Source organism: Phragmites australis, chromosome 11 (assembly GCF_958298935.1).
Source record: "Phragmites australis chromosome 11, lpPhrAust1.1, whole genome shotgun sequence".
Lineage (NCBI taxonomy): Eukaryota > Viridiplantae > Streptophyta > Magnoliopsida > Poales > Poaceae > Phragmites > Phragmites australis.
Genome location: NC_084931.1, coordinates 8,178,534 through 8,195,921, shown reverse-complemented (window position 1 = coordinate 8,195,921; position 17,388 = coordinate 8,178,534). Strand labels below are relative to the sequence as shown.

At 42.3% G+C, this 17,388-nt stretch overlaps 1 protein-coding gene across 1 annotated transcript; it reads right to left on the bottom strand.

The window, feature by feature from the left end:
• Positions 1-331: 331 nt before the first annotated feature.
• Positions 332-5,145, bottom strand: LOC133884629 (protein PEROXIN-4-like). The gene is made up of 6 exons (XM_062324107.1): positions 4,854-5,145; positions 3,214-3,274; positions 2,429-2,548; positions 2,226-2,354; positions 1,917-2,046; positions 332-608 (listed from the first exon to the last, which is right to left on the bottom strand). The coding sequence occupies exons 2-6, from the start codon at positions 3,217-3,219 to the stop codon at positions 520-522; spliced, it is 474 nt and encodes a 157-aa protein (XP_062180091.1). The 5' UTR covers positions 3,220-3,274; positions 4,854-5,145; the 3' UTR covers positions 332-519.
• Positions 5,146-17,388: the final 12,243 nt, after the last annotated feature.

The window sequence follows — 17,388 nt, the reverse complement described above, 5'->3', positions numbered from 1 at the left end:
TGATTGGAAGATAGTAGTACTGCAGCACCTCTGCATTTGTTCACTGCAGATGATCTCTTTCCAACTGTTGGCTTCCGAACTTGTAACACCACAAACTAGAGGAATTTTTTTATGTGCTCAAAGTTATAGTTGGTGTTTTGACTAATAGTATTTCTGGAATGTGATTCTGCACCTTTACTTCTACCACTGAACAAAAGGTTGCAAATTTCATTGAGGGACGCAGCCGTAAGAGCTACCGGTGGTGCGAGACAACGGAGTCTCCAACAACACAGCAAATCAATTTTAAAAGAAGTGAAGAGAGAGGATGCCAAATGTAGAACACAGCTGCTCGGATACAGATTGATTTTGTTATATTGAGTCGAGCACCCCCGGGGCAAATGCATTCTCTAGAATCAAATGTAACGAAGTTAAGCAATAAACAGATACATTACAAGTCCAGGCACAGTTTGAAAATCACGTCACAGATTTAATGAAGGCATGCCCCATGCATCCTACATGATCCATTTACACCCTGTGAACTTAGCTTTTCTTTGGCATTGCAGCGAGCCTTGTATACATTCTTGCCATTGATTGGTAGCCTCTGATGTCACCGGATCGTAGAAGATTACCTATAACGGTGAGGAAAAATAAAAGTGTAAGAAGCCAGCGCAAGATTTTTAGAAGATGCTGTGCATGGTCACTTGGGGTACTCTAGGAATTAGTCAATTTTGAATGGGATATAGAGCCTGTTGTCTTGAGTCAGAAATCTCAAGGCCATCTATATTTCAATGAGCACTGATGTAGTCTCCCTATAAATGCATTTCTTAACAGTTTTCTTTTATGTAACCACTGTAAGTTGATTATGACTGTCTTATTCAAGATACGGAGACAGCTAATGGTTGTTTCAGTGTTGCAGTTTTCGGAAACCACAGTTTTTGGACTCGTATTCATGAAATATATTTTACAGTTTTGGCAAAAAAACATGACCTGTTCTGTGCCTACAGTATTTGCTAAAGTATTAGTGTGTTATGTGAACTAGCCATATTTAATTAGAATGGAACTAATCGATGTGCACATGAAAACTCACGTGTGTCATCTATTAATAAGGTGCCAATCTAAAAGCTGATGTTTGGAGATATTTAGAACAACCATATCTACATGATGGGAACTGAAATATGTATAGTCCTTTATCCACCTGTTGCCAATTTAAATACGTACAGGCCAAGCCCCAAGACACCTGTACAGGCCACCCGACCACACACAGCTCGTAGTGTGAACGGAAAAGAGCCTGCACATATTTGGTGGAGGCGTGCCGTCTGCTCCGCAGAAAAAAAGAGCTCCCAGGTGGAGTTTCTAAAACTCCAAAAAAACGTAGTTTTGAGGTTACTATGGTTTTCAACCACATAATTTGCTGTATCCAAACAGGTCCTAATTTATTAAAACCATGGTATTTTCTAAAACCATAGGACTCTTCCAAAACAATAAATGAATTGCATCCAAACAGTGCCCAAGCAAGGATCACTTGTTTTCATTGCTGTGAATTTTAACAGATATCAAATGTACACGCTTTTGTACATCTGTAGTCCTAACCTGATGTGTGATATCAGTTCAGTAGTTCCTAGCTACCCTCAAATTTAAACTTTATTACGAAAGGGATTCCATGACCATAAGAAACAGTCGACACTCCATGTACATAGATAAAGTCAATTTACTTCAATAATAAAGTTCTTGAATAAGCAAAATGTACATTTAATAACTATGTCAAAAAATCATATGTTTAAAATTTTCAACTTATCATATGTTTACAACTATGTCAAAAGGTAAATAGTGAATTAGTAACAATGTTGAATAAAGGTATCAACTTAACCAGTATGAAATTATACCAAAAGTATATGTGGATGCAAGATTTGAAAAGTAGGAGATGAAACCAAAGTTACCTGAGTCACAGTTAAGTGGGCTGTCTGCCTCTGGATGAGCCATCAATGCAATTATGGCTCTACAAACGGATTGGAGGGTCCATGCAGGGCTCCATGCATTCTTCAAGATATCCAAGCAAATTTCACCAGTCTAGTCCAGCAAATCATGACAAATAAGAAAAAAGGGATTATAATAGAAATGATCATCGTTCGCATCTGAACAATATGTTATTGATCACAAAGATGAGAAAAGCACAGAGCAACTAAGGAATGGTGAAAAGAAATGATTTTCACAACTTAATAGGTGTTACCAAATGTAAGAGAAATAACCTTGAAATGCACGTTTGGGTGGAAAATTTTAGTCAGGAACCGAACTTGGGGAGGTAGTAGAGGGTATTGCTCTGGGATAGCAAAGGCAAGCTGGAAGACACCACCTTCATAAGGAGTCTCTGAGGGTCCCTGATTACATAAGAGATACAGTTGGTAGAAAATGTTCTTGCTTGGGGTTGTGTCGATGTGACAAGAAAAACTACCTTGATGAGAGCAGTCCATTTGAATATGTTTGAATCATCACATATCAATTGGATATCAGGGTCAGCAGATTTCTCCCGCTGCACCTCCTTGTACTCCTTAAAAAGCCTAGCTCTAGATGCCTATTAATTAATAGATTAGTCATAGTCAAAGTTGCATGTTAGAGACTCTGAGTGTTCGGTGTTCCTAAAAACAAGAACATCTATTCGAATAAAGAATAAATGCAGAACAAGATGGTGAAATTGTGCAATTAGATGTGCAAATGCTACTATGCTATTTTATTGATCCCCATCTACTAACAATTGCTGCTGAATTTCAAAATAAGAATGCAATTGCAAGAAATAATAATCAATGTTCAAGGAGAATAGATAGATTTTGACATGACATAACTAGTTCATGAGGCCCTATCAATCCTTTCCATTCACAACTATTATTACCAGCACTATATTCTCAGGGGCAAATTTTGAAACCAACAGTGAAACACATACATCTGTGAATGCAATATGATAATTATGCAGTTCTCCATAAAGAAATTTCACAGCTGTAGGTCAATTTGAACTAGAACATATTACTACAACAAGAGCAAACAAGAAGAGTTACCAGTCAGATGTACATATACATCTGGTATTGCAGTTAGATATCATATTTCTACAGTGCTCAACAAGGAAAACTATTATCTATCAATATTCATTTTGAGATGATAAGCAAATATTCTATTCGTGAACTATGACATTGCTATGGAAATCAAATGGACAAAAAAGAGTTGTTAAAGCCAATTGCAGCAGACCTGCATACTTTCTCTTCTAGAATAACAACAAACTTGGTACCCCAAAGATGCTTACTGAAAACTGCAACCAACAACATAGCATTGTGTCAGAACCAGCTATAAAATCTGGAAAGAAAACTCAATAGGTACTAAAGGAAAGAACAGAACTTGATAGATCATAGGGTCAAAATGAAGAACTAAATCGAAAAGAAGTGAATAGTGAAGTCAGCTATCTACTATCATCTTAAACTCTTTCACAGTTTCACCCTTCCTAGCAGTTGATGATGCCAAAAGATGTGAAATGGTTAAAGCAAAAGAAAACTTGAAATGTAATTTTCCCATGTCTTTCCATGCAATCAGTGGTTTTCTAGCTTAAGCATAACAGAAAACCATATATAACTGCAAACCATTATTGTTCAACAGCGTCCTCAAAATTTATCCCCAAAATGCGTGATTTATATTATTTTAAACTATCAGCAACCAAGTAAACCTGTTCATGTGATGGAATCATAATTTCCGGTAACGAGACAAACTCATTGTGCTGGTGGGTCAGAAGAGCCAACTACTTTGCATAGCCTTCTAATACCATGTGGTTATGAACACATGTTGGGGATCTGTCTAACATATGTATAAAACCGCACAGGATCAAGAATCCATGTGGATTTAACAAATTTTACACAAGGTAAACCCCGTCATATTTATTAAGTCTGCTACAAAACGAACCAAGGACCAGTTTACAACAAGGATTAGTAAGCTCCGTGTTGAATTGAAATGATTTGAAGATCATCGAATACCCGTATAAGCGTTCTTTCCACTGCAGCTATTTATAGGAACGAACAGAACCTAATATTTGATCTAGTTTGAAACTGCCCATTGGAAACTAATATTTACATCTTCATTTTAACTTCAACTAAAGCATTGCAAAAATTAACACTGTTAGTGCAAGTAGATCCTAGTCCCCAGAAAAGAATGAAAAGGATATTGGACAAACAGGAAAAGAGAATGCAAAATTACTTTAATGCGACTGAGGACCGAACTTCATTTTAGTAAGGACATGGGGACCTAGAAGGCTATGCATAGCCTTCATTTTAGTAATGAACAATGAGAAATTTTCCTTGAGTTTGGCATAATTGCAGCAGTTACCGGCTACCACTAGCAGCAACAATACTCCAAAGTTATTCTTTCATATACTTGTACCATGCATCGCTAATCTGCTACTTTATGCATATTAACCATTCTTTTTCTTAACAGTGTGCTATTGAAACATCATATATGACTCGATAGGTTTCAAAATTTTGAACTTGTGCAAACAGCAAACTTACAACAACAATTTTCAAGGCGCAAGGTAGAAAATGAATACAATCGAACAAGGGCAGTTTTTTTTCATCAAACAAACCCCCAGTTCTTACACCCTTCACCTAGGATACGATCAGCTGTATATTCTTGAGCGATTGGGATACTATTACTCATTCTAATCAACAGCGTCGATGCATCAGGAAGTGAAACCATATCTACCGCAGCGTCGTTCCAAACTCCAACTGAGAACTATACGTGAGAGTCGAAGGCCGCGATCAGGCCCCCGGATCCCCAACCCTGACCAAGAGCCCTCGCCAAGCTGGGGCCCAAATCCCTCACCATGCTGCAGAGAGGAGGAGACGCACCTGATGGACGGAATCAGGGTGCGACGTCCCTGGGGACTACCCCGCTGCTCTGATCTGGCGGGGGCAGAAGCTGGACGGCGGATCAGGCGAGGCGGATGCGCGGAGTGGGGCGGGCGCTGGAAGGATTCCGCTGGCGCGGGTGGGGCGGGCAGATCAAGATGGAGACGACGAAGGTTCGTACCGTTGTTGTCGATTTCGGTAGGACTCTTGCAGGAGCAGAATGGGACGGGAAGGGTGACGATGAGTCCCCGGGAGAAAGAAAAAAGAAACAAAGAAAGAAAAATGAAGGGAAAATTGACACGGGAAATGGTGCTTCGCAGCTTGTTCCAGATAACTCCGAGGATGTTTGGAAAAGAATATTAGTGAAATTAGTGGGAGCCGTTCAATGATAGTTTATAATTTATAGTTTTTAATTTTTAAAGTGATTTTATAAAAATAATTTCTTGAAATGATCTGAGATGATAGAGCTGAAAAACCAGTTTTCTATTATTTATTTTCCCTATATAATCATTTCTTCTATAGATTTTACCCTATAGAATTACTTTCTCCAGATAATTTAATTTAATTCAGATAAGCTCTACCAAACATATCCTTAACCGTCCATCTTTTATATTAGGTACAACATAGGCTCACCACTCGAGCATTCCATACTTATGTGTGCAATTTCAAACGACTTACATTCGGAATCAGAGAGAGTAGATAGTGCGGTGTTGGTTTACCCATTAATGATGAAGACGAGATCGGGCGTCATCTTTATTGGCAAGGTTGCTGGCATATGATTAAGCTCGCCTGCGTTCATCTAGGATTAAATCCTAGTCGTGTTCACACTTGAGATTAGATTCCGAGCAGGTTATGAATACATACGTGTGTGTTCAGTAGTACTATATGTTTTCCAAACGCTGAGGGTTTATAGCCTTCCAATTTATTCCTAGCGTGTGTAAGGGACACACATGTGTAGGGGTATAATAGGATCAGATACAAATAGATATTGCTAATCCTATATCATGTCTCATTTTTTTAATCAGAATCATAGCCGAATATGAATGGTGTCGGATACATATATGAATGCGGATAGTCTCGATTATGAATAAAGATCGAATATGTGAAGTCATGTGCAGATAATATCGATCATGAATATTTATTAGGATATTAAGTAAAAGCAACAACCATATACATCATATATGTTATAATTGTTTGACTATTTCACGTATCCAAAACTCAACTACATTAGAGGTCTAACAAGCAAATCAACAATATACTCTAATGGAAGGAATTATGTTAAAGCGAAATTAGAGAAGTTATGAGTGCCCAATATGATAGTTGAAACTTCTATTAATTATTTAAACATATTAATATCTTCAAATGAAAAGTTTAACTACAAACTTGTAGATCTCGTCAAGAGCTATAATTTTCATATAAAGATCATCTCCATCTGTCACACCCAGTTTTAATAGACAAAACCAGATATGACTTATGTGTGCCCAGAATGTTGGTGAAGTAACAAAAGCAATACTTTAAAGAAATAAACATCGAACTCTTACAGCAATTGACATATATTGTCTTCTATATAGATATCTGCAGTGGAACAGAAGCACTGGTGCCCAACAACACCGCAAGCAACCGACCGGGAGACACGCGTATAGAACATCACAACCTTATCCTGATAGTCTTCAACAACTTCACTGATAACTCTATAGGCAATCGACAGAGATCATCTCACTAGAATGCATCTTTCATGAGGTCTTCGAATTCTTTCTCAACAGAGTATTTGGTTATAGCAAGTGTGAGCACATATCGTACTCAGCAAGTTGTGAAGGAAATATTATGCATATGAAGGCTTTGATAAGGTAAGACTAGTTTGGCTCTTTTGCATAAAACTACATTTAAGTAAAAATATTTGAAAAGCAGTAGTAATTAAGTATATAACTGTAAACAACCAACCACCTCAAGATTCCACCCATCTTGACTTAACCAACTGACCATCTCAACCAAGGTTCTAACCACCAAGGTTGAACACCCAACACCTCAACCATGGCTCCCACCACCAAAGTTGAACTACTAACCACCTCAACCACGATTCCCACCATCGTGACTGACCCACACCTCAACTATAGTCCCCACCACCACAATTGACCACACTGACCAAACCATCAAGTTATAATCATGGTAAGTTTTCTGTGCCGCTCGTGACCGTGAGCATGGCTAAATATTCAATTTTAACTCTGCAGAGGTTGTACTACCCACAAGGCATGATCAAACTCTTTTTTCGATACCCGTCGGCACCTTACACACTTCCGAGGTGTGCGCCAAGTTAACCACTTCAAAGCCTTTACAATATCACTCTCAGCACATGTCTACTCACTAAGATTTCACCGCCGTGTGATTCCACCTCAACAACGAAAGCCCCCTCTTACGCCTTTCGGATCCCAAGACATCGTCCATTCACCGCTCTTCTGTCTGGTCTACGCTATGCTGAGAGTAAGCAAATTAATTAGCTAGACCCACCCCATAATAGGCTTGTGGTTGTACTGTAAATACAGAAAGGTCACCCCATGAATCGGTCCTTAGATTTGAGCAAGCCTACCACTTTCTCATCCATACATCTCATCATACCACCTGCTCAAATCCCTATACCATGTTGCTATAAAAATTATTCCATCATATTTTATCACTGTTGCATAGGACCATTAACAAGTTCGTGGAACAATTATCATGATTACCATCCCAGAACAAGGTGAAGCATCATCTACCATTCTATAACCCAAAACCATACTATGGTGACAAGGATGATAAGGGAAAAACTAGGGTATAGCCTAACTCTTGAGATTCCCAACAAATTATTAGCATGCTTGTCTATAGAATAAAATATTTAAAAATTGGGATAAGTATGTTCAATAACACAACTTGCCTTCACTCGACTCAGTTGGGTCTTCAGAGAAGTCTTGGTCTTAAAGTCCTTCTAACTCCTCTGGGACATTGACTAATCGCGAAAACTACCGACAAACAACACAAAGGAAAATACTAAGAACAACATACCAAATATAATCAAAACACTATGGTTGGATGGGTATGATTTTAGAGAGGAAATTTAGATGCAAGAATCGCCTAAGTCAGAGTTAGGATGAAAGATGACGGCTTTCGGAAGATGGATTAGGCTGAAAAGTATAGTATGGTTTACCAGAGTTATCTTCCTGTAGGAAAAGGTTTATTACGCAATCATTGTGTCAGACTTGACAACATTATTGTGAAAGGTTCAAGAGGTATAGGGCTAACTAGACTTCACTGACTAGGCTAAAGAGGAGGATGTGGTGTTGACTTGGCATACCATGCAAGCATCGTCTTGGATTAAAGAAGAGGTGAGCTGAGGTCTAGCCTAAACCATCCATGATGGATCAAATGGCTGGAGGTTGTGCTTCTGGGTTAAGGATACTGCCAGTGACTCTGCGTAGTGACGGCAACTCGGGTTTCGTCGGAGACGACAATCGAGCGCGTGGCCACTGACATCGATGCTAGGCTTCGGTGGCGTTTCAGTGAAACAAAGCATAGCGTAGAATGTGAAAAGGCTAACTCAAAGGTATGGTCAGTTTTGGATGGGGTTATTCGAGGTAGTGGCAAAATAGCGATAAACATTCACAGCTTCGATCGTGGCTGCGTCCAGATGCAGTGAAGAAGATGCACGTGTTCCCAGATATTGGCTATGAAATTTGAGAAACCGTTTGAATAGAGACGTTCATATATCCGAGAACACAATGTTATAGCACGTATTTGGGAAGATCATCCACTGAGAGGAAGAACAAACATCAGAGATGAGATGGGTGGTGGTTGCGATATGCTGTGGTTGGCAAACATGTTCTGGTGGAGTCGCTACACAACATGTGAAAAGCTCCTAGGTTCACGTAGAAGACTTCATGGGACATGTTATTACGTAGATGGAACATCCATATGGTTTCCAGATTTACGAGGAACGAGACAGCAAACTCGGTGCTAGGGGCGGCTGGTTGAGGTGGAGTCCAAGCCGGACATAATTCGGATTCGAGTTCAAGTTAGTTAGGATTTTCTTTTTCGTAGCTCTCTATTTCAAGGACGATATCTCCACTTTTAGGACTCCAAATTGGACGATTCTGGACTCTAAATTATAGTATTCAAAAGATTTACAACTTCGGTATTCATTGGAACTTCTGAAAATACTATATTGATTTCCAAAAATACATCACAAGATAAATTGTTTGAACCGAGTTTTATCTGCGCAACATTGATTTCGGGATCTATAACTCCTAGATCCATTATCCAAAAGCTGACTTCCATAGGTTCAAATCGAAGCTCTAGACGACTACAACTATGGTATTGTTAAGATTTGCATTTGATGCCGTCTTGAGCTCCGAAACTGTATCGGCAGATGAGGCTGTCCAGGACTCCGCGAATATCCACAGATTTCGTGGATCCTTTGTGTTGGGCCTCCTAGATGACTTGTGTGTCGGTCAAGAGCTTGGGCTTGGATAGGATTGGGTCTAATGGAACCTTAGGCATATTTAGGGTTTTAGAAAAGAATTTTTTGTAGAGAAATTTAAATATAGTTTAAATTTAAATTGAGCTTGGAGTGAATTTAAGATAAATGAAAAATAAGGTTGAACAAGAATGGGAGTAGATATGGAATTTGAATTTTGATTTGGGTAGAATTTGAGAAAGATGAGAGATTATATTTAAACAAGGATTTGGATAAAATTTAAATTGAACTAGAGAAGAATCAGGTATGATCAAGGATAGAATAGATGATTAATTCAAGAATTTTAAATTCCATTAAGATCCTTAACCTACCCACTATAGAATTTTGTAAAAACATTTTCAAAACCTTTTTCACTCCAAAACACCAAAGAGAAGAAAAGGAAAAAGAACTCTAATACATTTACCAAGCTCCTAGCAAAACTCAATATGTAATGCACAAGAAATAATAACCTAGGTTGCTTGGTTGTTTATGAAAATAGGTTTTAAACTGCTCTACTGGTGAAGCTACTCACTAAAGTTGGAAAATTTTAAAAAGTTATAAAATCTTGGAAAATAGGGTGTTACACCATCCAACTATGTATGAAAAAGTTATAAGCTACAGAAGATAAACTCAAATAGTTGTCAGACAGTCTTAGGATATATCTGATTTTATTCTTAGATATTCAATATTCGACGGATATCTGGCCCTACATCCGAATCTAATATTCGATACAACTATCCAAGATTCGATCCAATATTTGAGATTTCTTTCAGATATTCGATATCCGAGATCCAATTAACATCTAAAACGGTTCGGACGATTGGACGGCAAAAAAAATCTGACCTATTTTCACCCCTCCGCATGTGTACATACGTATAGTGTGAATAGGGTGTGTGTCGATTATGTGCATCTTGTATGTACTCTCCCAAAGAAAAATGATGAAGAGAGAAAGGAGATAAAAAAACGCAAAATAGATAATGTTAAACATTATGTTAGAAAAATGAAAAAACTATATTTATTTTATATCTTGAAGCAGATGAAGTATTAGATAGTACAATGGAAAGTCTGTCGCACGACCCCCTCGCGGCGTAGGATGCGCCTCTTGCTGGGCTAAGCGGAGCGGATTTTATTCACATGGGCTAAGAACCAACAAATCACTCGCGTGGATGCGGTTTTAGCGACCGAAGGGGTGGGTTTTGACGTTGGCATGTAGGGGTCCAAGTCTATTATACTAGTTCATTGTGGTCACTTTAAATGATCATTACTCTCTCATTAGGTGTCAGTTTTAATTTTGATTGAACCATTATGTTTTAGAGTCGTTTTATGTTTACTAGCAAATTATGTTTAATGTGACTGGCAATTTACATGTAAACTTGGTAATAGAGCTAACAATGAGTAATATAAGACTACCATGTACAATACGTATACAAATCCCTAGGGTACCCAATACCCGGAACATACAGTCATATTTAGGAAGGGAATTTCTGTACGTATAGAAACCTTCTGCATGTATCAAAATATCTCTTAAACAAGGAAATATATCTCTAGGTTTAAAGATAACATAATCCCACTCGGAAAGGAGTTCAGATGCTACATGGCAAACCCCATATATATAGAGCTGGGGGACCCTACGGAGAAGGACAAGCGATCGGCAATCACAACCACAATTGCGATCTACATCGATAACTCATCAGACAACGCGCAAGGAGCCTTTGACTAGTTTTAGATCTAATCTAGGCTAGCCACAAACCTCTTTGTACTATGTCTCGAAGATCAATACAAGAACACAAGATATAGGGTTATTATCTTTCGATTGGCTTGGATCTATATAAAATCTTTTTCTTTGGTGCTTGATTCAGCAAGAGGGTGTCGGTGACACAGGAACCAGGGGTCCCTGAGTCCCGATGCCAGATCAGCAGGTTGCCATGTGGCGACCTCCCGCGGGGATGATCTCCCCGAAGCGCGAGAAGACTAAGTCCCGGGAGAGGGTGCTCGGGGCCATGAATAGTGGTTCCCGGGTACCCGAGTTCCCTGATGGCCCGAGAAGACCAAGTGCTGGGAAGAGAGTGCTCGGGGCTACGAGCAGTGACCCTCGAGCACTCAAGTCTCCCGACGACCAAAAGAACCGAGTACCGGGAAGGGGGTGCTCGGGGCCGCGAGTAGCGACCCCCGAGCACCCGAGTACCCCGAAGACCCAAAGGAAATCAGTCTCGGAAGAGAGTGCTCGGGGTCACGAGCAGTGGCCCCCGAGCACTTGGTTCCCTGAGGACCCGATCAGTCAGATTTCGGGAGAGAGTGCTCGGGGTCATGAACAGTGGCCCCCCGGGCACTCGGTTCCCCGAGGACCAAGAGAGGGCATATCCGGGAGAGAGTACTCGGGGCCGTGAACAGTGACCCCCGAGCACTCGGTTCCCCGACGGCCTAAGAAGTCCTTCGCCGGTGGCCCCCACAGAGGGCCAGCGGTGAGGTGTCAACCAGTGACAGGCCCGATGCCGCATTTATGAGGGCGCGTGGCCTGTCACTTCCAACTGCTCCTGCCACGCTCTGTGTCAGCCCCTGTTATGGCTTGGCAGAGAGGCGTCGAGACATTTAATGCACGGGTCCCATCCCGCGTCATCCGGCGCGCCTCAGGATAACATCGCGAAGCCCAAAGCGCCCCGCCTGCCGCCCTGCTGTGTCAGACCCGCTCTGACCGGACGGGCACGCCGGGCTGCTCGATGGCTGCCCGGTGGGCCCTCTTCGCGGCGCCCGTTGCAGAATGACATCATGACGACCAAGATCGGACGGGGGCGCGTTTTCAACTCCCCCCAATGCTTCGCGCAGCAGCCCATGATGGTTGCTTTCCATTTATGGCGCCTTGGAACTCATGCCCTCCCTTTCTGGGCATGCTACCGTCGGCGAGTATTTAAGGAGAAGCCGGTGGAAACGGAAAGAGATCCAGACCCGAGGACGGACAATTGGGACAAAGATCGAAGACAGAAGAACACTCCAGTACAAGCACAGAAGTTGAGATCACCGAAGAACAAGGAGCCCGAAGCTCTAGGATAGACAAATATTCTTGTAACCAGTGACATCCCTGAGAGACATTCTCAGTGCATTTATAGCATCCACACAGGAGTAGGGTATTACGCTCAGTGCGGCCTGAACCTGTCTAAAAACCTCCATTGCATTTACTGCATTCTGCATTAGATCACTCCATTCCACCTGTCATCGCATTTACGCCCATTTATTTCTCCCGCAAAACAGATTCAGAATCATCCCTCGGCCGAATCTCAAAGGGGGTCCCTCCGGATCCCTGCTTGAGGAGTTCACCCTCCGACAGCTGACACGCTAGGTAGGGGAGTTGCATCCCTGAATTTATTTTGTTTTCCTGCAGAAAAAATAGCAGGTGACCATCGTCTCCGACGCACCGGCTCCAGCTCCAGTGAGGAAATGGAGCCCCTCGCACAAGAGGCCCCAGCCGCTGCTGCTCCTCAACAGCAGACACGGTCCGCCCGCAAGGCGCTCCCCTTTCATGAGGACCATGGCGCTGGGCCCAGCAGGGCCGTCGCCGCCGTCGCAAGCGCACCGCCTAACCCTCAGCAAGTGGCAGAAACTCCTATCGCGAAGTCTACGTCTGGGCAGCACCGGGCGCCGCTGCGGCGCAGGCTCGCCTTCGACGATGCCAGTCCTGGGAGCGCGCTCCTTGCGGCGCAAGCGCTCCTTAGGCACCCGCCTGTCCAGGCGGTGGGGGAAACCCAGAAGGCCGCTGGCTCCAGGAGGTGGCCGCTCTGGTGGGCACGGCTCATCGTCAGGTGCTGGCCGAGAGCTCCCGCGCCACCTCCCACCGCGGCGCAACCAAGGCCGGTCCATCCTCGGGTGGCGGCCGAACTGGCCGGGGGGCCTCCAGGCGGAGTGCTGCCCCCCTGGCCACAACCGGAGCCCAGGACCTCCGCTTGCATCTCAATGAGCGGAGGGCCGTGGAGGATGCGCGCGTCACCCTCGAGCGCCAGCGAGAGTCCCGGCATGAGACCGAAGCTGAGGACCAGGCCTCCTCCATGCCGACCCATGACCGTCGGGGCTCCCTGACTCGCCGGCGTTCACCACCCAAGGGCACCGCCCGCGTAACAGGGTACGGCACAGGCTACCGCGCCTTCACCACCGAGCTCCGCCGGGTCTACTGGCCTACCAAGTTCCGGCCATAACTGCAGGAGAAGTACGACGGGTCTATCGACCCTGTCGAGTTCCTCCAAATCTACACCACCGCTGTCTGCCCGTTCTTGACTTATGAACTTACCCCTAAGATCCATCGGCTCCTGGGATGACCTCTGCCACCAGTTTGTGGCTAACTTTCAGGGCATGTTCACGCGCCCCGGCCTGAAAATTGCTACTCATTTAAACATATATGAAAATGACAATCTTCTAAGATATTCCTATGAAATCTAAATTTTAAAATATTAGAAAGAAATTCCTTTATTGTATGCATTTGCCTTTATTTTAGATCTTAGAGTTAAAATCACAAGTTTTTTTAGAGTTCTCATAATTCTAGATAATGCTCTTGGCCATGATTATTCTACTTTTTATACTAATGTTCATTCTAAGTTATTCGATATTTATAGTAAATATGAAATAAAATATGCCGGAGTTCGCTTGCAATAACCTCCACTAGTACCTACAACCAGTAAGAAGATGACAACGTGGAAAAAAAATATTTGGTGGAGGTTTTTCATCAAGAAGTTTAGAATCTTCGTCATGATCGTCTACGACTACGAGTGCTAAAATTCTAATATCTGGAGGGGAGCTAACTACCTTCATTGACAGCGACGTTATCAGCCATTAACAAAAAAATTTCAAACATACTGCAATGATGGTATGAGCACAAGACGAATTATCCAGTGCTTTCACTGTTAGCACGAGATTTGTTAACGGTTCCAGTATCTACAGTTTCTTCTGAGGTTGCCTTCAGTCTTACTGGAAGGATAATCAAAGAGAGAAGAATAAATCTCACAAGTGAGATGGTGGAAATACTCACCATAGTAAAAGACTGAGAACAAAGTTAAAGCGCAAATGCAACACACTACAGAGAACACTGAGTTTGAAGCTTCATTCGAAAATTTGTATCCGGATATTGTTGACACTTGAGAACGTGTAATTTTCAATTTTTTAAGCTAGGTTGTACTCTTTTTTCCTTTGCTAGAAAAGTTTTTAACGAGGTAACCTATCAATAAAGCTTATTTTTTAAATTAATTATGTCTTCCTATTATTTGTGAATTTTTTATGATTTTTTTTATTTTTTTTTCTATTTTTCTATTTTCAAAGTGCTGCTGGGCCGACATAGCCCAACCGTGCCGTTCAGCTGCCCATGCCTCCATCAGGCCTCTTGTGCCTCTGAGCCCGTCGGGCCGGCCGTACCGTCAAATCGCAATCATGCCTGGATCAGCTCGACATGATATAGTGACCGACGGACCGTACCGTAGACCGAGAGAAGACACACAGACCGACATGGCGCGTTCCATTGCAGTAGTCGAGCCGATCGAACTGTGCCGAACCGGTTCGAACGGTCCAACTAGCCATCTCTCGATCTCGCTGCCTGTAAGTTCTTCTTAATCTGTGTAGCATCCTGTATGCCATCAAACCTGGATTAGCTTAGTCCGCATAGTGCTAGCATCCGCCGAATTGTGCTAGCTTAATCCGCCGCATGCCCGCATGGCGTGCCATGCTGGAGAGCCATAAATTAGCTGCCAACTCGGGTAAGATTTCATTGCTTGATGTCACACGACAGGAATTCATGAAACGATGGTAACTTATTACAAGATGAGAATAGCAAGGTATCCAATTCTGTGAAAGCAATTTTAACCCTCTGGAGTGTTAACCAAAAGTTGGAACTTTGCTCCAGATAAGCTCTTCTAGTGTCCCTTTCAAATTAAATTCCAGTGTAATATGTGACAGCCATACTCAAAAATATCTTGCTAAATACTGCATGAATTCTTTTTTGTGCCGGATAATTAAAATGCTGCATGTTAATGAGCTATCCAGGTTTTGTGCTAAACAGGCCCAAGCAATAATGCTAAATTTAACTATCTACCATGAATTTAATTTTTTACCACAGCATAATTGCCTGACAAAAATGTTGTACTGTTCCTAGTGATATTAAGTTGATTTATGAACTGTTTGCAAAAGTGTAGTAAATGGAGCGACAACCAAGTCTAGAATGAAGGAATAAGCGTGATGGGAAGAGATCCACGCTGTCATGGACAACCCCATCCCAAAGCCTGTTCACCTCGACTCCGACGGCATGAATCTTCAAAGGTAGCCCCTTCTGCTACCTCCACAGATATGGTAAGTATATGGTGAATTAACATGTTGATTATGCATCGTATCAACATCATGCTAACCTGTAATATTTAAAGATAACAGGGCTTATATCGAGCGTTATTTCTGTAGGTGGTGGAGGATGAGGAAGGGAATAGCTTTGACATGAACGATGATTTATCTGAAAGCATACCATCCCACATGGATTTCAATTTTATTTTATAATTTTTTTCATTCGCCAGTGAAAATATCAAAATTTGTGAAATTACACTAAAACTTCGATCATTTTTCGTCCTCTGCTACGTGGGTCCTATATGCCAATGAAAGAATTTTAAAATTAGATATTTCGTTTTTCTCCGAAATTTCGATGAAATTTTAATCCTTACTTTCACATGTATCAGTTGATAGTTCAAGTCAGGATGGGGAGGTTTCAAAGGATGGTTGTGTGGGCTTGCCTCAAGTTCGGTGTGTCTGTCCCTTGTGATCATGAAGAGAACATCAATCATCTGCTGCTCCAATGCTCCTTGAGCAGGCAGGTTTGGTTCGGCATCCTCAGGCCGCTAGGCCTCCAGCTGCCCACGTCGTCACATTCGGATGATCTAGAGGATTGGTGGCTCGTCTTTACAGGACAATGTACCGGCATGCAAACGCAAAAAGTTTGCAATTCGTTGATAATTCTCTGCCTTCGATCAATCAGGCTTGAACGCAACGCAAGGGTTTTCAGAGCTGAGACTAGCGACTACGCCGCGGTCACTCGGAGCATCAAGGCGCAAGGGCAGCTTTGGTTCGAAGCAGGTGGAAAATGCTTGGGTAGTCTCCTGAGCTGCAACTCTGTAATTAGGGCTTACACTTATCTACCTTCCTAGTTGCGGTTGTAGACCGTGTCGTGTAATCGATGCAACATTCCATCTCCCCTTAATCAAACGACACACAATGTTCAGCGTGTCCCCCCCCCCCCCCCCCCCAAAAAAAAAGATTTCGGTTTGGAAAAAAAAATCGGGACCAGCCGGTATGGCCGAATTTCGGAAATTTTTGGTTTGAAATTCTTTAAATATTTTCTTAAATTTGAGTGAATTTTGATTGAAATTTTCAAATTTGATCAAAATTCGTCCAAATCAAATACCTGTATACCCGATATGTGCTGCTAGCTAGTAGCTAGTATACAGCCCGAGCTTTGACTTAAACTCCCACTACAGGTATCCCTCCTACAATGCCGACAAGGACACTAGAGGAGAGATATCTGCAGTGGAAGTCAAAGTCACCCTTGTATAATTAATCAATCAGACGAAGTCATGTCTTCCAGGATGCCGATGTCGCATAATATAACTCTTGTGCTTGACTATCTTATCGCCTAGATGCTATCGTTTAGTTGCACCTCACCATTGCGTCCTCGCCCTTGAACATGTTGGTCGTACCCATCGCTGTCGCTGTCCAAGTTCCACAGGCTTGAGTCGACCGCCGAGATCCGTCCGCCGTCTTCCGCCATGGGAGCAGCAGAGCTAGGTTCTGAACAAAACAATTCTAGTAATGATATATCTACCGACGAAGGCCGTCTTGGTGGAGCATTTGAGGAGTCTTCTTCTAATCTCACGCAGTCACAAAGCAACACGTGCAGCTTCCACTTAATTGGCTATAACTCCCTGCTTAAAAGTCCAAAAGACGTTCCGTTTGATGCATGTAAGAGTAGATTTCATAATCTTTCTGACGATATGCCATATGCTTGCTGAAACCGTCCGGATTGATGCTGGTATAGCGACGAAT